At 36.2% G+C, this 25,000-nt stretch overlaps 1 protein-coding gene across 1 annotated transcript in view; it reads left to right on the forward strand.

The window, feature by feature from the left end:
• LOC133586940 (guanine nucleotide-binding protein G(s) subunit alpha) overlaps nucleotides 1-25,000 on the forward strand; it is a 107,404-nt gene that overhangs the window by 79,757 nt on the left and 2,647 nt on the right. Inside the window, exons 6-11 of the mRNA XM_061939403.2 lie at nucleotides 7,888-7,942; nucleotides 12,720-12,793; nucleotides 12,913-12,971; nucleotides 13,048-13,168; nucleotides 15,489-15,619; nucleotides 15,985-16,052. Coding sequence (XP_061795387.1) covers nucleotides 7,888-7,942; nucleotides 12,720-12,793; nucleotides 12,913-12,971; nucleotides 13,048-13,168; nucleotides 15,489-15,619; nucleotides 15,985-16,052 — 508 coding nt within the window. The remainder of the gene's footprint in view (nucleotides 1-7,887; nucleotides 7,943-12,719; nucleotides 12,794-12,912; nucleotides 12,972-13,047; nucleotides 13,169-15,488; nucleotides 15,620-15,984; nucleotides 16,053-25,000) is intronic.

The raw sequence follows: 25,000 nt of genomic DNA on the forward strand, positions 1-25,000 counted from the left end.
AACTCAGTTACCGTTACTACATGATGCGTTACTGCGTTATTTTACGTTACTTTTTATGTAGTATAAAGTGTGTTTTATCGGAGCGCTGCTCTGTCATCGTTTTGATTCTTCTTGTGTCACAAGCCGGAGAAGAGAGACGTGCGCTCTGTGTGTGTGAGTGTGGAGGGAGGGGAGGGGGGCGTGTCTGATCATGGCGGAGCCAGAAGTCGAGTTTGCTAACATGGAGATATTTTCACTACTTTTCTTTTGTCGAGCACAAAGAAAAGAACATTTTAGTTAAATGTAAATTGTGCTTTGGATCAAAGATCCCATCTACTGCCCAAAACAGCAATTCAAATCTGCTGAAACAAGCTACATAAGCAACATGCTTCGACGAAGCTAGTAAAGAGAGACAGAGACTCTGATGCCACTTCACCTCCACCATTTAAGGATTAACTTTGCCTCTTCTCATCATTCACCGCTGAAGGTACACACTCTGTCAATCAATGTTCCCTCTAATTGTTGATGTGTGTGAGCAAACGCAAAAACTCCCTGAGCATGAGTGGAGCCCATGTGAGCAACATCACACGTGCACACTGTGGCTACACCAGCAGCACACCTGTCCCAAACCTCACTAAATAACAAGTTCAATCTCCATCCATCCATCCATTTTTACTACCGCTTGTCTCTTTCGGGGTCGCAGGAGCCTATCTCAGCTGCATTCGGGCGGAAGGCAGTGTACACCCTGGACAAGTCCCCCCCTCATCACAGGGCCAACACAGATACACAGACAACATTCTCTTATTATTATAATCAAATGACAGCAGTCATTTCCATTTCTAATATAAGTGTTTAGGCCCACTTACAATGACAATAACAACAAATATTGTTTTTCATGAACTGTGTACTTGTATTGTTTGTCTGGGTGGAGGTCCTGCTTTGGAAATAGTTTGTACCCCTTTCATTTAGTTCCCATTAAAACATTCACATGTTGCACAATGAGATGTAAGCAGGGGATCATGTGTACATTCCTGCAACTTCCTGTTTATAAAAAATATATTTTTATTAGTATTTATTTAATATACTAACAGCATTTAATAATTAATATTTATAAATTAAGATTCCTAATAAATGACACTAGAATAAGCACACATTTGATTGGTAAATCATAGTGTAACGACCTGGAATTACACTTTATGTGTGGTGTTGGAGTTGTCTGACTTTTTGTGTGGCTGTAAACTCATCACTGGCTAAGTGCCATATGTGCAAGTGTTGGCACACGTGAGAAAGAGCGAGTGGCTGCTGTTGATATAACAAAGTAGCTTTTGGTCTGGTTTGTACTGCAGAAAATGTCCACTTTTGCTAGATATCATTTTTTTTACTAATGTTTTGGTGATGTGTTTATGGCCGACAATAAAGAGTTTTGCTCAGTAAAGAAAATGCCTGGTTAGGCTTTGTGTATGTAGTGTGTGCCTTTCTTGGTTTACATCTATGCTATTATTATGCTGTTTGTTACTTATGTACGTTATGTTGTAGCTATTTAAAATAGTTTTGTCAATTTGTTCTGGCCAGAAACAAATTGGCCTTTGTAACATATCTTTGTCTTTGTGTGTTGTATGTAGAGCACATTGCTTAGCAGAGTTCAGTGATGCAAATGCATGTCAAGTTGATCAACAGATTGTATTATTCTCCAGTGCAATAACAGTACTGAAATGAAGGCTAAAAGGGCATTAATGGGAGCTTTAAAAAAAAAAAAGAAGAAAAAAAGAAGTAACTAAATAGTTACTTTTCACAGTAACGCATTACTTTTTGGTGTAAGTAACTGAGTTAGTAACTGAGTTACTTTTGAAATGAAGTAACTAGTAACTGTAACTAGTTACTGCTCTGCAGTAACTAACCCAACACTGCTAAAAATATATATTGATTTTAAAGTCCATCCAAAATCAAAACTCAAAACATTTATAACAGAATCAGAATTATAATAATATTTCAAATATATCTGCTGTATAGTCAGTTAATATTTGAATATTACCTTGAGTGCAGAGTAAAGAAATGCAATTTTCCAATACACTTATAATATTGAATGATGATGACAATGCAATATATAAAATGTACGGTATTTAAAATACTGCATGTAACTAAAAAAAAATGACTGTAAAGGGCTGGTAGTTACAGTAAAAACTAACGTTGCATGCTTTAGGAAAAACAATGGTTGAGTCAATGATGCAACAACAAAACAAGAATATTATTTGCAATTCAAAGCAAATCATGACAGAAAAAACAAAACAGTGAAACGTTATGAGGCTGGTTGGGGGAAAAAAAGGGTTGCATAATGAATTGCACTTTGGATTGTTGATATATCCTAACGCTTCCATGTTGTCAGACAACAGAAGCTCTGGCGGCCGATCCTTAATCAAACACACACAAGCGTCCAGTGAGAGAAAGGAGCAGGAGAGAAAATAGAGAGGAGGCTGTGTCTGACATTACAGCGCTGCTCCAAAAATAGCTCCCCGGCGCCCTGGCCTCCAGCTTGGTTGTCATGGCGACAGAACCACATGGGCTATAAATAGACAATCGGCTCCAAATCTTGTGCGAGGGGAGCGAGGCCAGCGTGAGGGGGAGAGACAGACATGGAGGCAGAGAGAAGGAAGGATGCAAGGAGAAGGAAGAGTAAAAGAAGAAAGGCTTAGAGACAAAAAGGGAGACTGAGAAAGGAGATGACCAAAACAAGTTCTGGCCACTTATAAACAATCAGAGAGTTAGGAAGGAAGTTATAGTCGAAGTTTTGGAGGACACAAATTAAGCCGAAAGTGCAAGAAGTTTGTGTCGCTCTTTGGTTCCCGCTGGCCGTGAGTCACATGCTCCATCACTACGGTACATGTATTCCTAATCTGATTTTTCGCTACGGTACAGAGGCGCATTCAGTGAGTCACAGGAACTGCTCATAGTCACGCGTCTACTCCCTAAACCAATTTACTAGATCTCCGCTTATTCACGCCTTGGGATTTCGCATTGTTGCAGATTTACTTTCCTATGTTTTAAATTGTAAACAATTCCGATTTTTAAAAGTAACCTAAGTAGACAACAGTTTGACGGCGCTATGTCTGCGAGGGAAGAAAGAGCAATGCAGCTATGAATCCGGCAGAGGGCGCTGTCTATGCAGCCAATTCACACAACATTTTCCAGCAGGAAATATGCAATAACAAGATTTGATGTTGTGTAATTGCACATTTTGTAAGTACAATACTGTGTACTGTATGCCTGTAATCTGTAAAACTGAATTCAAATTGTGAGAGGAATATTATTATATGGTTTTGAGTAGAGGTGTCCCATATCAGCAAAAAACAAGTATGGGATGATATCAACTTGCATCTAAAATGTCCAATATCATCTCCAATACAAGCAGTCCTGCAGCATATTTACTTTTGCAAAGCCAGTTAACATCCAATTGTCCTTCAATAAGCACACAAGGTTGGTCTTTTCCTGTATTTCAGTCAAGCTCCCCTAACCTCCCAGGGGGTGATCAAGGGTGATGGGTCAAATGCAGAGAATAATTTCGCCACACCTAGTGTGTGTGTGACAATCATGGGTACTTTAACTTTAACTTGAAGTTATTTTAGAAAAGGTAAACATGGTGGGCTAAAGGCTACTAGGAGTGAGCAGTAGAGCACAAAACAGCACACAAGCTAGACATACGTAATAAATGTCCTTAATTGAGCAACATTGCAGTATAAAACACAACGTTTATCAATGCAAATAATTATAGTTGCATATTATCGTATTTTCCCGATTATAAGGCGCACTTAAAATCCTTTTTTTTCTTCTCAAAACTCGACCGTGCGTCTTATAACCCTGTGCGCCTAATGTAAGGAATAAGTTTGGTTGAGCTTACCGACCTAGAAGCAATTTTATCTGGTACATGGTATAATGATAAGTGTGACCAGTTGATGGCAGTCAAACATAAGAGATGAGTGTAGGCTGCACCGTTTGATGTGCTTCAACATACGAGTATTATTATGGTGTGTCTATAAGGTAAGACATATTATCTGCTGTTTTGTTTCGCAATATTATGCAACAGCAACTTTTCTTACCTTCTGGTACCTGCTGATCTGTACTTGGGATCTGCATGAATCCTGAAAAATTGCGCGCGTCCGCCTTTGTAGTCCGTGAGACACCGTAGTCGATAAGCTTCTTCTTTTTCTATATGTTCTTGTTATATGACATTCATCCTCCGCTGTTGCCATTTCTAATATAAAGTAGTGCAAAGTTCTTACTTACTGTATATCTGTCAGTAAACTCGCCATGAAAGCGCTAAAACATACCGGTGTAGTGAGTTTACATTATTCACCCAAGGAACTTTAGTTATTAGATAGTTCCTGTCGGACGGTTTTTCTTGGGACACATTTCCGGTATGGTTGTTTCCGGATGAGAAGATGCTGCTCCGTTATTGATTGAAGTAAAGTCTGAATGTCATTAAAACAGTTAGCTTCATCTTTTGACACTTCTTTCACCGCTACAACAAAGATGACGGGGAGAAGACACTGCCGAAGGTGAGCCACGTAAATAAGACCGCCCACATAACGGCGCATCCGGAAGCGACTGTCAGAAAGCGGCTTGAAGATGATCCGTAAAACATAATCGATGCAACATTTTGAGCAAAGAACCACCATTACATGTTATGTAGGCCACAAGGAAGTGTTTTCAAATTAGAAAAAATAAATAATAATATGACTCCTTTAATGCGCCCTATAATCTGGTTTGCCTTATTAATGAAAAAGATCAAAAGTAGACTGTTCATCGGCAGTGAGCCTGATAATCCGGTGCTCCCTATGGTCCGCAAAATACGGTACTTACAGATGCCAAGTCTCAGAGGCAGAAGCGTATTAGAAAGTAACCAGTAACAAACGTGTCCGCACCTTGAGCTGAATTTAATGAATTATTGTGAGCACTCGGTGTCACCAAAAACAATTTCCACTCTACTTTGACATAAAGATAACATATGCCCATTACACACTACAAAAAGTCAATGTTCAAAAACAAGAGAAAAAAATACAAAAATGAGGGGTATTCTATTTGAACTAAGCAAAATTATCCGCCAATAGAACAAGAAAATTCGGCTTGTCAAGACTTTCCAAAACAAGTAAAAATAGCTAACCTCAATGAACCCAAAAATACCTTAAAATAAGTATATTCTCACTAATAACAAGTGCACTTTTCTTGGTAGAAAAAAGAGACCTTTTTGCTCAATATGTTGAAAAATATTCTTAAATTAAGTAAATGCTAGTGCCATTATCTTGACATAATGATTTGCGCTCAGCATCATGAAATTATTACTTTAAAAAAGTAGTTTTATACTTGAGTGTTAATGACACAGCTTTGCAACACTTGATATTCTAGTTTCAAGCATGTTTTACTCAATACAGGTCATCAAATCTCAGCAACAAGCTGTAATATCTTACTGAGATCATTTAGGACCAAAACCCTTAAAACAAGTAAAACACTCTAACATAAAATCTGCTTAGTGAGAAGAATTATCTTATCAGACAGAAAATAAGCAAATATCACCCTTATTTGAGATATTTAATCTTACTTAGATTTCAGTTTTTGCAGTGCAGGCGGTTAATAATAAATAGGTTAATGTTTTTCATACCATTGTTGTCTAATTTTATTTAATCAAATATTTTCTAACACACTACAAAATAAATAAAAGTAGATATGATTCATGCTGCTATTTTAAACATATCAGTATCGGTCAATACTCAAGGCTCCAGTATCGGTATCATATCGGAAGTGAAAAAGTTGCATTGGGACACGCCTACTGGAGCAGTGGTCCTAAACAGGTCCTAAACTTTTACGTCACAGAATAGCAAACATACAATGAGTATTCCGTTTGAAAGGAGATGTGCTTTGTGCTCGTGTGCTTGTGTCAACTTCCTAACCGCTTTCATTGGGTTCCATAAAAGTCTTTGTGGTTGAACCGCTTGGTCGCGGTGCCCCAGAAATCCCCCACCCCAACTTCTGCCCTCACGTTCCTGCCAATGTGCTACCTGCAGCCCTCTTGTCACATTTCACTGCTGCCTGCCACATTCCCGCTTACTTCATGGGGGTTGCATACCTGCCCACCCCCATCTCTTTTTTTTCTGCTTTCTTTCGAAAACTTTCCCACTGGTATTTACTCGGGCAGCACGTCTTGTCTTCGCTCTATGCTTGGTAATGTTTACTAGTAGTAGTACATTCTACTATAATAATTACTATGTATTTTTAATTAGTAGTATTAGTATTTTAGTGCTTTACGACATAATATTAAAACATACATTAATTTTTGACAATGTAACTTTCTAATCTGTCATTTTTAGAGACTATTAATTGATAACATTTGTATGGATTTATTTATCTAGTCATTGGAGAGGTCATTAAAATATGTATTTTTAATTTTTGAGGCTAGTAGACGTTTCCAGCCACTTTTTATATTCAGATTAAGGGGACGGCGTGGCGAAGTTGGTAGAGTGGCCGTGCCAGCAATCGGAGGGTTGCTGGTTACTGGGGTTCAATCCCCACCTTCTACCATCCTAGTCACATCCGTTGTGTCCTTGGGCAAGACACTTCACCCCTTGCTCCTGATGGCTGCTGGTTAGCGCCTTGCATGGCAGCTCCCGCCATCAGTGTGTGAATGTGTGTGTGAATGGGTGAATGTGGAAATACTGTCAAAGCGCTTTGAGTACCTTGAAGGTAGAAAAGCGCTATACAAGTATAACCCATTTATCATTTATATAACTATAGCAGTGGTTCTTAACCTGGGTTCGATCGAACCCTGGGGGTTCGGTGAGTCGGGCTCAGGGGTTCGGCGGAGGTCAAGACACACCCGACTCATCGTGTAAATAACAGCAGAAGTCACACTGATTTGCAGGTGTGTAATTTGTTGTGAGTTTATGCACTGTGTAGGTTTTGTTGTTTGAACAAGGTGATGTTCATGCACGGTTCATAACATATTGGCTCTTAACTAGTCATTATTAAGTACTTATTAATGCCTTATTCGGTATAACCCTAACCCTCTAACCCTAACCTTAACCAAATAACTCTAAATTAAGTCTTTGTTACTTAGAATATGTTTCCCTAGTGTCCAAAAAACTCTAAATTAAGTCTTTGTTACATAGAATATGTTCCCCATACTAAAGTGTTATCAAAAACATATAACTTTGTTTTGAATTTGAAAAAAAAAATTTATGTTTCACTAAAGAAGGGTTCGGTGAATGCGCATATGAAACTGGTGGGGTTCGGTACCTCCAACAAGGTTAAGAACCACTGAACTAGAGCTTAAAATGTATTTAATATTTTCATAGTCATTTCCAATGGGTCTGGATAAAAGTAAATAATTTGTAATAAAAAATGCATGACTGTTTATTACAAATCCAGACATATGCATGAGTTGGGTATCTATGCAAAACAGCATTGACAGTGAGGATGCACTCAAATGTGTGTCTTCTAAACCTGTAAAAATATCAACAGTGTCATGTGTGAGGTTGCCAGACGCAGGTTTCAGTCATGGCGAAAATGCCGTCTCTTCTTTCAAAAAGCGCAATCTCCATTGGAATAATTAACAGGCATTCTGCACGGCATTCTAAAAGTCATTGTAGGCGTGCATACCTACCCCCCAGCCCACCCCACACATACACACACACACACACACACACACACTTACTACAGCGGCTCCATTGACTCTCCTCTCGGGTCTGACAGAGCCAAATGTTGCTGGTGACTCAGAGCGGCTGCCTCTGATCACATTTTGAATTACAGCGCACGCCACCAGGTGGCCATCAGCGGGATCGGCGTTCTCTCCCCCCACCCCCAGCACTGTGTATATTTATGTGATATAATTTTAAATCTGTCTGTTTTTGCTCGTTTTTGCAGCTTCTTAGACCGGGTGGACGTTGTCAGACAGCAGGACTACACACCAACTGACCAGGTGATGACTTAACTCAAGGGTCGGCAACCCAAAATGTTGAACGAGCCATGGACCAAAAATACAATAAAATAATCTGTCTGGAGCCGCAAAAAATTAAAAGCCTTTTTTAGATTTTTATATATTTGCACATTGTTTTTCTAGCATGCACACATCGCACTGTATGGAATGGCCTCAATCTCGTTACCTTGCGTAATGACAATAAAGCTGATTCTGATTCTGATTCTGATATAAGTGTTATAATGAATGCAACGTACGTTTCTATGTTAGCTATATTAGTCTACTATCAAATCTTCGTTGACAGAAATGTTGTATTTTAATTTTTGTTCTACACATTTTTGCAATATTAGAAATAATTAGTAAAATGGAGGCTTCTCACAGGATGAGATAACTCCTGGAAATTACTGGCTTATAATAGCCAAAGGTATAGATGTGTGTGTCCAAGTTAAATGAAATGGCAGGCTGTCTTCTTCTGATGGATTTATTACAATATTTGCAAGCTGGGAAACGTTTGCTGTGGTCTGGAACAACATGGCACACAAACAACTGTGAGAAATGCAGCCAATATTACACACAGATAAGTGAAGTGAATTATATTTATATAGCGCTTTTCTCTAGTGACTCAAAGTGCTTTTACATAGTGAAACCCAATATCTAATGTGTCATGAGGCATGCAAATATAAATTAAATACACAGAGGACATAAGTAAAGGAAATTAAATGAGCTCAAATATACCTACAAATAAGGCATAATGATGCAATATGTACATACAGCTAGCCTAAATAGCATATTAGCATCGATTAGCTTGCAGTCATGGATTGACTAAATATGCCTAATAAGCACTCCGGCATATCAATAAAATCAACAAAGCTCACCTTTGTGCATTCACTCACAGCATAAAAAGTTGGGTGGACAAAATGAGACAAAGAAGGAGTGGCATAAAACACGTCTTTCTGTGGCAGCATCAGAGAAAGTTGTACATGTAAACAAACTACGATGAGTTCAAGGATCGCTGAAATTAGTAGGGCAAAACAGTTGATAGGTTTCCCAGGAAGTGGGTCAAGTAAACATGTTTGTTTTGTCCCATTTACAAGCCGCAGGAGTTCCTCTAATGTTATTTCTTCAAAAAGAGAGATTATTTTGAAGGTCAATATCTGTTGTACATACATTCGTGTCTGCGTTAATAGAACCCAGGTGGAGCTGGGAGGCGTTATCTTTAATCTCCTTTCTAATGAGTTCAATATTCTTAGTAAAGAATTTCATGAAGTCATCAGCCAAGTGGGTGGATCTACTGGGGGGAGTCCCTTGTTGGGTTAGCGATGCTACAGTACTGAACAAATATTTAAGATCGTTTTTATTGAGGCAGATGAGATTGGAGTAGTAATTAGTTTTAACGAAAGCAAGAGCGTGTTTATAAGTTATTGATGGAAAACCTCAAGTTTAGTCACACGCAATTTGCATTGCAGCTTTCTACATGATATTTTAAGAGCTCTGGTATCTTCTATAAACCAGGGTTACGCCTTTTAGGGGCCTTTTTTTAGCTTTAGCGGGGCTTTACTATCAATAGCGTTGCGAAGGGTGTCGTTGAAGTTGTTAGTGAGGTTATCGATAGAGCCCACATATTTTGAGAATGGTGCCATTACCGAAGGCAGTAGGCCAGCAAGAGTCGTAGTTGTGACAGCATTAATGTTGCGGCTGCTAAAGCTATGGTTATTAGTAGATTGTTGACAGTGAGTCAGAACTTCACATTTTATAAGGTAATGATCAGACATTACTTTAGTGTATTATAACTTTGAAGGGGGTGACTACCCGGACAAGGACTAGGTCTATCATATTACCGTTGCGATGCGTGGGTTCATTTATTATTTGTGTAACACCACAGCTATCAATTATAGTCTGGAGCGCCTCGCACGGAGGCTCTGACGGGGTATTTATATGGATATTAAAATCCCCCATTGTAATTACATTATCTGCCTGCGTCACTACATAAATGACAAACTCTGAAAATTCTCTGACAAAGTTTAAATAGGGCCCAGGGGGTGATAGATAATAGCCAGATATAGAGGTAGCGGTGTGACATACCTCATAGTAAGCACCTCAAATTATTATATTTATTACTTAGGTTAGGGCTAAGGTTAAGGTTTTCATTGGATATTAGTGCGACCCCTCCACTCCTTTTAAGGGGACGGGCAATATGTGCATTCGTATAGTTAGGAGGAGATGCCATGTTAAGCGGGAAATATTAATCTGGTTTTAGCCAGGTTTTGCTGAGACCAATGATGTTAAGATTGTTGTCTCAAATTACCTCATTAACTAATAACGCTTTGGGAGACAATGTTTAAAAAGCCCATATTATAGGTAGTGGGCTGTTTTGAGGAATTTTTGTTAATGGTATCCGTAGTACTGATATTATTAACGTTAGGTTTGTTTTGTGTAGTGCGCCTTAAATAATTTCGATCGCATCTAGGAATTGATATGATGGGGATCTTGAGATTATTTGCTTGGTGTTGCAATAGATTTAACTCATCATAATTTGCCACCTCAGTAGAATGCATGTTCACCTCTGGCACAGTCACTACAGAAAAAACACTATGTGAGTTATATATTATTCTACGAGCAATGCTATCTGTGCAGGAATATTCCAGCCTGGCGCTGGTTAGTTCTAGTTTAACTGACTCCTCACCCGGACTGACAGACATTGTAATTGCCTGTGTTCGAGCTTGCTCTAGTGTAGTTAGTCAACCTTGACTCAAATAGTAGTCTATATTTCTGGAAAGAGTGATGGCGCCTTCCCGGTTAGGGTGAAGGGTGTCCCTCTTAAGCAAGCCCTGTTTGCCCCAGAAAGAGGGCCAATTATCAATAAAGGTTAGTCCCTGTTCTCTACAAAAACTAGCAAGCCACTTGTTAAGCGAGACTAATCTCATCATTGCCTCTCGCAGGCAAGGGGCGAGAGACAAGTACTCGATGCCGAGACATCTTAATGGCGAGATTACAAGTCCGAGCTATGTTCCTCTTTGTAATCTCTGACTGTCTCATTCTAGTGTCATTGGAGCCGACGTGTACAACTATGTTCGCGTAGCTATTGGTGCAATTAGCCTGTCGTACGTGTTTACTGGGCCTGTTGCGAGTCAGCTCCCGAAGACTAGCTTCAATATCAGGTGCTCTGGCTCCGGGAACACACTTAATTATGGCTGGTTTACTAAGTTATATGTTCCGGGTGATAGTCTCCTATGACTAAGGTGTGTTGTCCTGTTGATGCCGCAAAATGTAAGTCAAAGATTTTCTATCTAACAGGAGCGCTCTGCGGTCTTTACTGCAAAATGCAAATCAAAGATCCTCTAAACGACAGGAGCACTTTCTTTCTTTAGTTTATTTTGAACATGAACACACTTACATCATAATACATCACACAATTTCATATCATTTCATTTTACATCATGCCCGAAAAGTAGGAAGAAGCAAAGCTTATTTAATCCTACCCCTTTCCCACTTCAAAGCGTTTACAAATATATAGAATCATTTACTGACCTTTTTATATAATAAAATAACATCTATGAATTAGTATACAACAGTTTTGTAATATGTAATTAATTAATTAATTCAGTCATTATTAACATACTGAGATGAAGAATATCTTATTTTCAATAAGGTTGAAAGTATTTCTCATAATTCTTCTTTTTTGTACTCTGTAAGCACTATTATTTTGAACAACCTCTTAAACTGGATCATATCAGTACAATTTTTAACTTCTTTACTTAATCCATTCCATAATTTAATTCCACATACTAATATGCTAAAAGTTTGACTTTGCTGTTGACAAACCGTAAGTCAAAGATTCTCCATCTGACAGGAGTCGTCTGCCCTTTTTAAGGACTTAGTGCCAAAAATCCGCTACCCAAAGATCCTCTATAAGACAAGAGCATGATGTTGTCTTTCCTGCAAAACACAAATCAAAAATCCTCTAAGCGGCAGGTGCACTTTGCTGTTGATACCCATCCATCCATCCATCCATTATCTACCACTTGTCCCTCCGCAAAACCTAAATCAAAGATTCTCTATCTGACATGAGTGCTCTGCTGTTTTATAGGGTGGAATGAAAAAAGAAAAAACTAGTCAAAGGTCCTCCATATGGCAGGAGCCCTCTGCTGACTTTACCGCAAAATGCAAAGTATAGCTCCACAATATGACAGGAGCTCTTTTTAATGTCTTTCCTCCAAAAAAAAAGCTAGTCAAAGACCCTCAGTATGGCAGGAGTCTTCTGCTGTCTTTGCGCCGAAATTGTTGTCAAAGATCCACTCAAAGACAAGAGTGTTCGGCTGTTTTTAGGGACGCAATGAAAAAAAAGCAAATGAAAGATCCTTCATTAGGCAGGAGCCCTCTGCTGTTTTGAGAGCAAAATGCAAGTCATAGATCCTCTATGAAGAAAGCATGTTTCTCTTTTTAGGTACTTAATGTCTAAAAAGCTAGTCAAAGATCCCTAATTTAACATGAGCCCTCTTACAAAATGAAAACAGGAGTGTACTGTTGTTTTAAGGACACACTAAAAAAAAAAAAAACACGAGTCAAAGATCCCCCTTAAGGACTTTATTTACCTACCCCTATTTGCCATCAAAGGTGGTATCACAAAGAAAGCCAAATAAAAATCAAAACACACAATACCTTCTTGTTACCACAATAGTGTGTGTTTGTATTAGTTACCTGTCAAATACGCACAACTTGTGTGGTGCATTGTTGCTATTGTGCGTGTCCGTGTCATTGATGGAGTGTGCTTCTGTTTCAGGACCTGCTGAGATGCAGAGTGCTGACGTCCGGCATCTTCGAGACAAGATTTCAAATAGACAAAGTCAATTTTCAGTGAGTAGCTTTACTTAAGCTTTGTTGCTAGCGTGCGCATAACAGGAAGTGAAGCACCACCTTCAAAAAAGCAAGGCAAATAGAGCTTTGAACAGGTTGTTGTTTTTCTATCCACGCAGTATGTTTGACGTCGGCGGACAGAGGGACGAACGTCGAAAATGGATCCAGTGTTTTAACGGTAATCTTGCTCGTCACGTCACATGATCGCCATGACGCCAGCTTGTTTGACAACTGGTTCTTCTCGTGCTTTTCAGACGTGACCGCTATCATTTTTGTGGTGGCGAGCAGCAGCTACAACATGGTAATCAGGGAGGACAATCAGACCAACAGACTACAGGAGGCCCTCAATCTCTTCAAGAACATTTGGAACAACAGGTCAGATCCATATCCATATGTATATATCAGGGGTGCTCACACTTTTTCTGCATGCGAGCTACTTTTCAATTGATCAAGCCGTGGGGATCTACCTCATTCATATATATAATTTATATTTACTATTTATGAAATATATGTTTTTGTTAACAAGTTAAAGGTGTTTAATGATAATGCAAGCATGTTTAACACATATAGTTAATATTGTTAAAAAATTAAAGGTGTTTAATGATAATACAAGCATGTTTAACACATATAGTTAATATTGTTAACAAGTTAAAGGTGTTTAAAGATAATACAAGCATGTTTAACACATATAGTTAATATTGTTAATAAGTTAAAGGTGTTTAAAGATAATACAAGCATGTTTAACACATATAGATTTCTTTCTTTCATGAAGACAAGAATATAAGTTGGTGTATTACCTGATTCTGATGACTTGCATTGATTGAACAGTGGTGCTGATAACGTCCGCATTTTCGAATGGAGGAGAAAAAAAGTCCTCCTTTCTGTCCAATACCACATGAAAGTGGTTGGTTTTTGGCATCTTATTTGTCCAGCTTCCGTACTCCTTTGTATACACTTTACAAGAAATACATTGACGGCAAACTCCGTAGATAGCTAGCTTGTGCACGCCAGCTTTCTGAGACTCTTATTTTGTTAGCGCAACTGTGCAGTCGGTCTTTGGAGTTTTGACGACAGGTACGGCGCCAGAGTCTGTTGAAATAAAGTGTTTCTCGCCTTCCAGTCGGTAATTTTAATGAGCTGGCAGCAGCCAGCGTCATCTCAGAAGACCCTCGGGTGCCGTGAATGTCAATCAAGTGACGAAAGTGACGTCATAGTGAAGATTTATGATCGCTCATTTTTAGGACTATTTTTTTAATGCCTGGCTGGTGATCGACTGACACACCCTCCGAGATCGACCAGTAGCTTGCGATCGACGTAATGAGCACCCCTGATATATATATATATATATATATATATATATATATATATATATATATATATATATATATATATATATATATATCAAAACTGTGTATATACAGTTTATATACATTTATATATGTATACAGTATGTATATATGTATGTATATATGTATATATATATATATATATATATATATATATATATATACATACAGTATAGGCCAAAAGTTTGGACACACCTTGTCATTCAATGCGTTTTCTTTATTTTTATGACTATTTACATTGTAGATTGTCACTGAAGGCAACAAAACTATGAATAAACACATGTAGAGTTATGTACTTTAAAAAAGGTGAAATACCGTATTTTTCGGAGTATAAGTCGCTCCGGAGTATAAGTCGCACTGGAGTATAAGTCGCATTTTTTGGGGAAATGTATTTGATAAAACCCAACACCAAGAATAGACATTTGAAAGGCAATTTAAAATAAATAAAGAATAGTGAACAACAGGCTGAATAAGTGTACGTTATATGAGGCATAAATAACCAACTGAGAACGTGCCTGGTATGTTAACGTAACATATTATGGTAAGAGTCATTCAAATAACTATAACATATAGAACATGCTATACGTTTACCAAACAATCTGTCACTCCTAATCGCTAAATCCCATTAAATCTTATACGTCTAGTCTCTTACGTGAATGAGCTAAATAATATTATTTGATATTTTACGCTAATGTGTTAATAATTTCACACATAAGTCGCTCCTGAGTATAAGTCGCACCCCCGGCCAAACTATGAAAAAAACTGCGATTTATAGTCCGAAAAATACGGTAACAGAAAACATGTTTTATATTCTAGTTTCTTCAAAATAGCCACCCTTTGCTCTGATTACTGCATGGCACACTCTTGGCATTCTCTCGATGAGCTTCAAGCACACCTGTGAAGTGAAAACCATTTCAGGTGACTACCTCTTGAAGCTCATGGAGAGAATGCCAAGAGTGTGCAAGGCAGTAATCAGAGCAAAGTGTGGCTATTTTGAAGAAACTAGAATATAAAACATGTTTTCACTTATTTCACCTTATTTTGTTAAGTACATAACTCCACATGTGTTCATAGTTTTGATGCCTACAGTGACAATCTACAATGTCATGAAAATAAAGAAAACGCATTGAATGAGAAAGTGTGTCCAAATGTTTCAACAAAATTAAACGACTGAGTGAATACTCTCTAAAACTGGTGATTCTATCATTTTTGCCAGGGTTGTACTGTATATACGTACTATACATATGTATGTTAGCAAGTATTATTGCCCTATCCTGCTTGACTTTATAAATTATCTTCAGTCCCACCACAAAGAAATCCTGGCACTCACTTTTCATTTGTCTGGGCAGGTGGTTACGGACCATCTCCGTCATCCTCTTCCTGAACAAACAGGACCTCCTCGCTGAGAAGGTTTTGGCAGGGAAGTCCAAAATCGAGGAGTATTTCCCCGAGTTTGCACGCTATACGACACCTGATGACGGTAAGCGAACATTTTTAAATGCCACCTCAGTTAAGAACAAGGAGGGAGGTTTCTTCTCCAGTCTGTGGGCCTTGCTGGTCCACTATTAATATTGATTTTAGCCATGTAGTGGCTTTAGATAAATCTACACTTGTATGTTGAAGGCAAAGAAGAAGAAGAGTGCATTCTTCTTTTATTTACATTATTTATCTCCCCTTGTCTTCCCAGTAAACATTATTTACATTCTGACACAAAAGAAAAGCTAGCCAATCACTGATGAGAATGTTATACTTGTACATTAGCATCTTATGCTCAGGTAAAGTGCTCAGCCAAGTACTAGCTTGTGTTTAGTCAACACAGAGTGATCATGCTTGTCGTTCAAACAGCAATACCGGAGCAGGGTGAAGATCCACGCGTCACCAGGGCAAAGTACTTCATACGGGATGAGTTTCTGGTATGTTCATGCTTCAGGTTTTACCAGTTTGAAGTCACTCAATTTCCTTCATATATATATATATATATATATATATATATATATATATATATATATATATATATATATATATATATATATATATATATATATATACATTAGGGGTGTCAAACAATTTTTTCAATATTTTCAGATGAATCTCTATTATTTGTAACGATTCTTAATCGATTCATAATAATCAAAAATCGATTTAAAATATATACATATATATATATTTACACACACATATATATATATATATATATATATATTTTTTTTTTTTTTTTTTTTTCAAATCTGTTTTGTCAGTCACTAATGCAATTCATATTGTTGATGTAGATACCCATTTTTGCTGTACAGTTTTACTTTAGATTAGAGAATTGTTGGATATTTCTCCTGTTGCCTTATTTGTATTTGACCTTATTAAATGTTTGGGAAGCATTTTATTAAACAATACCCGTTTTCTTTTAAGTAATATAAAAATGGATCAGAGCTGTTTATCTACTTTATGCAGGAATGTAGTTAATCATAGAACTGGCATCCATTGTTATTAAAAAAAGGATAGATTTGAATTGAGAATTGTATTGAATAGAGAATCGATTCTGAATTGAATCATTACCCCCAAGAATCGAATTGAATCATGTGGTGCCCAAAGATTCACAGCCCTAATATACATACGTACACATGTATACTTACATACACATTTATATGTGTATATATGTATGTGTATATATACTGTACATATATTGGGGAAGGCGTGGCTTGGGTGGGTACAGCAGCCATGCCAGCAACTTGAGGGTTCCTGGTTCGGTCCCAAAAAAAATAATGCATAGGATTTCTGCGTTGGCGTAACCACGGACGGAGTCACATAATTGGCCAATAAAACGTAATCCGCTGATAAATGCAAAATAATATCAGGGAAATTGTCATAAATGTGAGTGAAATGCCGTCATTGTGAGGCGACAGAACATCTGTTTAGAAAAATAATTTGTCCCGGACCGCTCATTCTTTCCCAAAACACTTATCAGTCTAAACAATCTCAATATGCTCACTTTAAACAGCGACTAAATTATGAAGCTAAACCTAGCAAGAACAATCCATATACCTACAACACATCTCATCTGCTTGTGTTGTGAACGACATCATTGATGGGAAATCAAAGTACAAAGAGGAGGACAGCATCCAGCAGCCACAACTTGAGAGTTGCTGTCTTTTTTTCTTTCTTTTTTTACACAGCTTCATGTCCTTTCTTTAATCATCAAGCTGAGAACAACAGCATTAAAATTATGACAAATGTCATAATTTTACTCAAAAAATGTCACTGTTTTACAAGAACAACAAACAAATTGGCAATAGTGTGATGAAAGTCAGAATATTTTTGACCAATTTCATAATTTTGCATGGAAAAGTACAAATGTTACATAAAAAAGTAATGATTTTCCGAGAAAATATTGCAATATTACAGAAACAGAAAGAATATGAGAAATTGTTTCCAATTTAATAAGAAAAAAGTCAACACAATGTGAGAAAAAGACTGCTTTTAGTTAATTTTTAATAATTGTTTTTTAATCTTCATTATTTACTTCAAGTTATTACAGTATATCTCTCTATACAGTACATATTTATTTTATTTTTTTAATTAATTTCGGCCAAAGGGGGCGCATTTTTATTTAAGTCAAAATTTTACAAGAAAAATTTAACATTTGTGCAATATGATACAAGATGGAATTTTAGTCAATAATATTTGCAATTTTACAAGAAAAGCTTAACATTTTGGCAATTTTATGAAAAGAGTCATAAGTTTACTCGACAAAAGTCACACTTTTATAAGAAAACTTTAAAATGTTGTCAATATTATAATAATAATCTGAATTTTACTTGGCAAAATTATGACAAAAGTCATAATTTTACTCAAAAAAATGTCACTGTTTTACAAGAACAACAAAACAATTGGCAATATTGTGTTGAAAGTCAGAATTGTATATGACAAATGTCATAATTTTCCATGGAAAAGTAAAAATGTTACATAAAAAAGTACCGTATTTTTCGGACTATAAGTCGCAGTTTTTTTCATAGTTTGGCCGGGGGTGCGACTTATACTCAGGAGCGACTTATGTGTGAAATTATTAACACATTACCGTAAAATATCAAATAATATTATTTAGCTCATTCACGTAAGAGACTAGACGTATAAGATTTTAGCGATTAGCATGTTCTATATGTTAAGTTATTTGAATGACTCTTACCATAATATGTTACGTTAACATACCAGGCACGTTCTCAGTTGGTTATTTATGCCTCATATAACGTACACTTATTCAGCCTGTTGTTCACTATTCTTTCTTTATTTTAAATTGCCTTTCAAATGTCTATTCTTGGTGTTGGGTTTTATCAAATACATTTCCCCAAAAAATGCGACAAAGACTCCAGTGCGACTTATATATGTTTTTTTCCTTCTTTATTATGCATTTTCGGCAGGTGCGACTTATACGCCGGTGCAACTTATTCTCCGAAAAATATGGTAATGATTTTACGAGAAAATATTGCAATATTACTGAAACAGAAAGAATATGAGAAATTGTTCCCAATTTTATAAGAAAAAAGTCAACACATTGTGAGAAAAACTGCTTTTAGTTAATTTTTTTTTATTTAAATTTTTTGTTGGTAATTGGTTTTTAATCTTCACTATTTACTTCAAGTTATTACAGTATGTCTCTTTATACAGTACATATTTATTTTATTATTATTATTAGGGGGAGCACTTAAAATGTTTACACACACTTGTTATTTCATATGTTGACCAGAGGGGGAGCACTTTTAAAACCGACACAGTCAATTTGAAAAATCCCTCCTTTTTGGGACCACCCTAATTTCCATAGATTTCACCACCAGGGGTGCAAATGAGACATTCTCTATTAGATGCAATGGTTTTCCGTATTGTGACCATGATTTATGTCCTAACTTGTTCACATATGGAAGGTACTTTTCCTTGTTCATGTCTCAAGAAAGGAAGAAATACAAGAACACACACACACGCGCACGCACGCACACCTCCTTCATCACTTTCTTTCTAGGATGGTACTTCTTCCGGAACCTAAAAGAGATACAATGAGTGTGTATTTGCAAGGATAGAAACATACAGGGAGCATTCATGTCATGTCCTTGAACATAATGTTCTGCACATGAGACAGATCTCATGTACTCTTCACCCTGTCCAAACGTGGGAAAATATTCAAAACTTCATGTACACATTTATCAAACAATGAACCGAAATAGTTATTAAAATCATTATTTACTATCAAAGCTCCAAGTATAAAACAACAAATAATGTGTACCGGTAAATGTTTTTGTGCACTTCAAGAAAGATGAATGAATCATTGTTGTGTCAGGCCTGTGTTGGAATTTTAAAACCTGTGCTTCAACACTTGATGGCAGTGTTGGCTTACTCTTCTCCATCTCCAGCTGCAGCTAAACAGACTATAAGGCTTTGATTGATTTAATGAAGAGCTTTCTTCCAGGAAAGTGGTACTTTAAAAAAAAAAACGCTTGTTGTGAAAAATTAGTTGGAATCTCACAAGAAAAAGGTCACAATTTCACAAGAAAAACTTAGAATTTTGTCAGTATTACAATAAAAATCGTAATTTTACTCAATGCAAGTCAAAATTTTTAAAGAAAAATTTAACGTGTGCAATATTTTGATAAAAGTTAAAATTTTACTCAATAACAGTCGCAATTTTACAAGAAAAGCTTAACATTTTGGGAATTTTATGAAAAGAGTCGTAATTTTACTCGACGAAAGTCACAATTTTATAAGAATATTTTAAAATGTAAAAGTTAAAACAACAAAAAATTGGCAATGTTACAATAATCTGAATTTTACTTGGCAAAATTATGACAAATGTCATAATTTTACTCAAAAGATGTCACTGTTTTACAACAACAACAAAAACAATTGGCAATATTGTGATAAAAGTCAGAATTGTATATGACAAATGTCACAATTTTGCATTGAAAAGAAATAATTTTACAAGAAAATATTGCAATATTACAGAAACAGAAAGAATATGAGAAATTGTTCCCAATTTTACGAGAAAAAGATAATAATGTGTTTTTAATCTTCAATATTTACTTCAAGGTATTACAGTATGTCTCTGTATGCAGTACATATTTATTTTATTTTTTGTGTCATGTTTCATCGAAGCATCTAAAGCAGTGGTCCCCAACCACCGGGCCGCGGATCGATTGGTACCGGGCCGCACAAGAAATAAATAAAAAAATTATAATAATATTTTTTTTTTAAAACAATTTATTTTTTATTAAATCAACATAAAAAACACAAGATACACTTACAATTAGTGCAACAACCCAAAAAACCTCCCTCATTCACACTCATTCGCACAAAAGGGTTGTTTCTTTCTGTTATTAATATTCTGGTTCCTACATTATATATCAATATATATCAATACAGTCTGCAGTCCGGTCCGTGGGACAAATTTTCAAGCGTGTACAGAAAGGTTGGGGACCACTGATCTAAAGCACATTAAAATAGGAAATAATGTGATGACACAATGACAAAATCACATATTATTGATCAAAAGTTGGGTTTTCCTTGACAGATTTTCAACATTAAAAAGTATTAATAAAAATAAAATATATAGAAAATCATTATAATTTTTATGTCAAACCGCCCACCATTGTAAAAACCTTCATTTACAGTACAGACGATGTTGTAACATTCCTAACTGCCATAAAAGTGTAAAAAAGAAGGTAAATACTGTATAATAAGACCAAAATAAAGTATACAGTAAATCAGGGGTTCTTAACCTTTTGGACCTTGGGGCCCAACTTTTCCATTACAGAGGGCCCCAAGGCCTACTTAAATATTAACACTGAATTAGTAATCTTACTCTTCATTTTAATTCGTATTCAGTAATTATATCTAACCTACTTACAGTTTACTACCTTGTCAAATGCTATGAAACAGTGTGTTAATCACAAATAAGTTGTGTTCAACATATAAACCTTAGGCTTAAGTCAGGCTGATTAAAAAAATTAAAATAAAAAATTACTAACCAAATATACTGCATAAGAAGGTAATAATAAAGGTAACACTTTAGTATGGGGAACATATTCACCATGAATTAGTTGCTTATTAACATGCAAATTAGTAACATATTGGCTTTTAATTAGTCATTATTAAGTACTTATTAATGCCTTATTCTGCATGACCTTGTTATACAACCAGTAAGCCATTAACTCAGTCTTCCCTCAATAACCTCAGAATTATTGCTTATTAATAACCCTAACCCTAACCTTTATGTGTTCCCCTAAGTGTCCAAATAACTCTAAATTAAGTCTTTGTTAGAATATGTTCCCCATACTAAAGTGTTACCATAATAAATTACTGATGAAAAATGTATTTATTGTTTGCTAAAATAAATCAAGTTAATTAATAATGAATATGTTTTTAACTAAACTGTCAATAAATACAGCTTCACCACTTTAGTCATAATTTTTGCGCTTAAGAAATTTGCCTATGACTTTAGCTCCAGACTTCTTCCGTTTAAGATTGTCATTACTGCCAAAAGTGGTGGGAAAGTGTATTACAACGGAGTACCCCTATAAGAAACACTGTAGTAAATAATGTGAATTTATTTGATCCAACCTTAAACTTTTGCCATCGTAAAACCATTAACAGTGCCGTTTTGATGAACAATGTAACATTCTTAACTGTCATAAAAGTCATTTAAAACATTTTCATTTTTTGACTCCATCACTTTAACGACACTGAAGTTGTCTAAGGCAGGAAGTGTGCTTCTTATTATGGGCCTGCTGCAATGCAATGCAAGCAGCCCATATTATTATGGCTCATACTTAAACTTTTACTAATATTATTCTTATAGTTCCGCACGTTTCTCTTATTTTTCCATATTGTTGTACAAGTGTAAAAAGAAGTTAAACACTCGTGATGCTGTTCCCACTTTGGAATACTTGTCACACAAGAAGCCAAAGGAAAAAGCAACAAGGTTTTTGGCTGAATTGAACCCAAAAATTGTTGTGCTGAAAGTAAAATGATGGGGCTTACACATAAAATATTGTTGTTTCACATCAAAGTTGTGTGATGTTGTTCACAGTACAACATAATATGTTGTATGTATATGATATACATAGTATATTACAGAATGTCCATAATTGAACGGAAGAACATATATTTTTTCAGAAGAAAGGAAACTGAAATTTATTGAGAAGATTTTTAGCATCTTTGCTATTGTAACAAGTACGTTAGTCGCATCATTTTGGTCTTGACCTCTGTATGTATGATGAGATTATCGCAGATTTTCAAGATGCAACCTTTTAATCAAATTTGAATAATAGGATATTGAGACTGATTTGATGGATTTAAAGATTCATTTTTTATCAATGTCAACCTGTTGTAGGTTGGTGTGAAATTGTAAACGGGTATTTGGTGGGTAGATTTTGAAAGGAATTGTATTGTACTGTATTTTGTATATAATATGATGATGTATATTTTAACTGTGGGTCCCCGTCCATAAGCTGTGCGCTTCTAGGGATGACCTTTTTGCAGAACGGACTCTGATATTAACAAAAGAAACAATAATGTAATACAAAATGATGTCCTTCTGTAAATAAATAAAAAATAATAATACGTCACACCACAGCAATTTCAAGGCTAAAAACGTATTTGCATTGTTTTGATGAATCCATTGAAGAACTACAGTAGAAACTGTAATATTTAACATTTTATTATAGCTTTACGGTTTTTAAATGTCTATAAAATGAGTTTTTTAATGGCCGGGGAAATACACGGACATACATGCATTTTGGAGAAGCCATATTTCTTGGCAGTCACATGATAATTGCTCAAATATTTTCTATACGTACAGCGTCTCGCATAGGACTACAATCTATTTGTGGCGGGTAAACGTCGTAATTATAATTGGCCATGACTAGAGATGTCCAATAATTGCTTTTTTGCCGATATCCGATATTCCGATATTGTCCGACTCTTAATTACCGATTCCAATATCAACCGATACCGATACATACAGTCGTGGAATTAACACATTATTATGCCTAATTTTGTTGTGATGCCCCGCCGGATGCATTAAACAATGTAACAAGGTTTTCCAAAATAAATCAACTCAAGTTATGGAAAAAAAATGCCAACATGGCACTGCCATATTTATTATTGAAGTCACAAAGTGCATTATTTTTTTTTAACATGCCTCAAAACAGCAGCTTGGAATTTAGGACATGCTCTCCCTGCGAGAGCACGAGGAGGTTGAGGTGGGCGGGGTTGAGGTGGGGGTGGAGGGTAGGGGATAGTGGGGGGTGTATATTATAGCGTCCCGGAAGAGTTAGTGCTGCAAGGGCTTCTGGGTATTTGTTCTGTTGTGTTTATGTTGTGTTATGGTGCAGATGTTCTCCCGAAATGTGTTTGTCATTCTTGTTTGGTGTGGGTTCACAGTGCGGCGCATATTTGTAACAGTGTTAAAGTTGTTTGTACGGTGTGACCTGTATGGCTGTTGACCAAGTATGGATTGCATTCACTTGTGTGTGTGAAAAGCCGTAGATATTATGTGACTGGGCCGGCACGCAAAGGCAGTGCCTTTAAGGTTTATTGGCGCTCTGTACTTCTCCCTACGTCCGTGTACACAGCGGCGTTTTAAAAAGTCATAAATTTTACTTTGTGAAACCGATACCGATCATTTCCGATATTACCATTTAAAGCATTTATCGGCCGATAATATCGTCAGTCAGATATTATCGGACATCTCTAGCCTGGGCCGACATTAGACAAGTCAATTAATGAAACGATAAATGAAAATTAACTCAATAACTTTGCCAGCCTCAATAATTGTCATGCGTATGCGTTGTTACGGGTTGTTTGTACTACATGTGCATAAACGGTATGAATGATAACCGCTGTAAAACGCCCAACGGTCAGTATTACCATTTTGAATTGAAGTGATTGACAACCACACCTTGATAAAAAATTATGGACTGACTAGCGTTAGCTTGCTCACTAGTTTAAATGCTAACATGAAAACAAAGGACATTCCCGTCTTTCCCCATTAACAAACGTCATACCACAAACTTGTACAAACACATTACTGTCCAAACAACTGATATGCAGTATTTACATCAAAAATAAAAGGGTGTGCTGTCTTTGCGCAAAGCGATGGAGTTATATTATACTTCACAGTGGCAAGTTGAAACAGACGGATCTGTCCTCAACAGGAAGTGCACTCGCGTGACGTCACATAAACCGGAAGTACAAACAAAGTGATCACCCAATTTGTATTTATTAGAAAAAAATATTCTAAACCGTCTACAAATTAAAATGGAAGAAGATAAACATATTCAAACACACAAATAAAAACATGGTGCTTATGAAGCCAGAACAATATTTAATGCTGCCAAGGAAGTATATTGTTTGTCAAATTTGTTATTTAGACTAAATATTATACTTGGTAAAATATTTTAGTGTGTTTATAAGTACTTTTTGAGCACATCCATCAACACCGCAATAATATTGATAACCCTAACAGGCAGACTATATTTTATTTTTGTTATTTTTTCTGTATTATTTAACTTGGATATTTAAAAAATTACATTCCAGATATAATCTTCAAGTACCGGTATACTAGAAATAAAAGTTTATTGTATTTGAAAGGGTATACTTGTATTATTATCAGAGGTGGGTTGAGTAGCCAGAAATTGTACTCAAGTAAGAGTACTGTTACTTTAGAGATTTATTACTCAAATAAAAGTAAGGAGTAGTCACCCAAACATTTACTTGACTAAAAGTAAAAAGTATGTTGTGAAAAAACTACTCAAGTACTGAGTAACTGATGAGTAACCTGTTCGTTTAATGATGGCGGCAACAAATAATGCACAAAAACATA

The sequence above is a fragment of the Nerophis lumbriciformis genome, linkage group LG03 (genome assembly GCF_033978685.3).
Source record: "Nerophis lumbriciformis linkage group LG03, RoL_Nlum_v2.1, whole genome shotgun sequence".
Lineage (NCBI taxonomy): Eukaryota > Metazoa > Chordata > Actinopteri > Syngnathiformes > Syngnathidae > Nerophis > Nerophis lumbriciformis.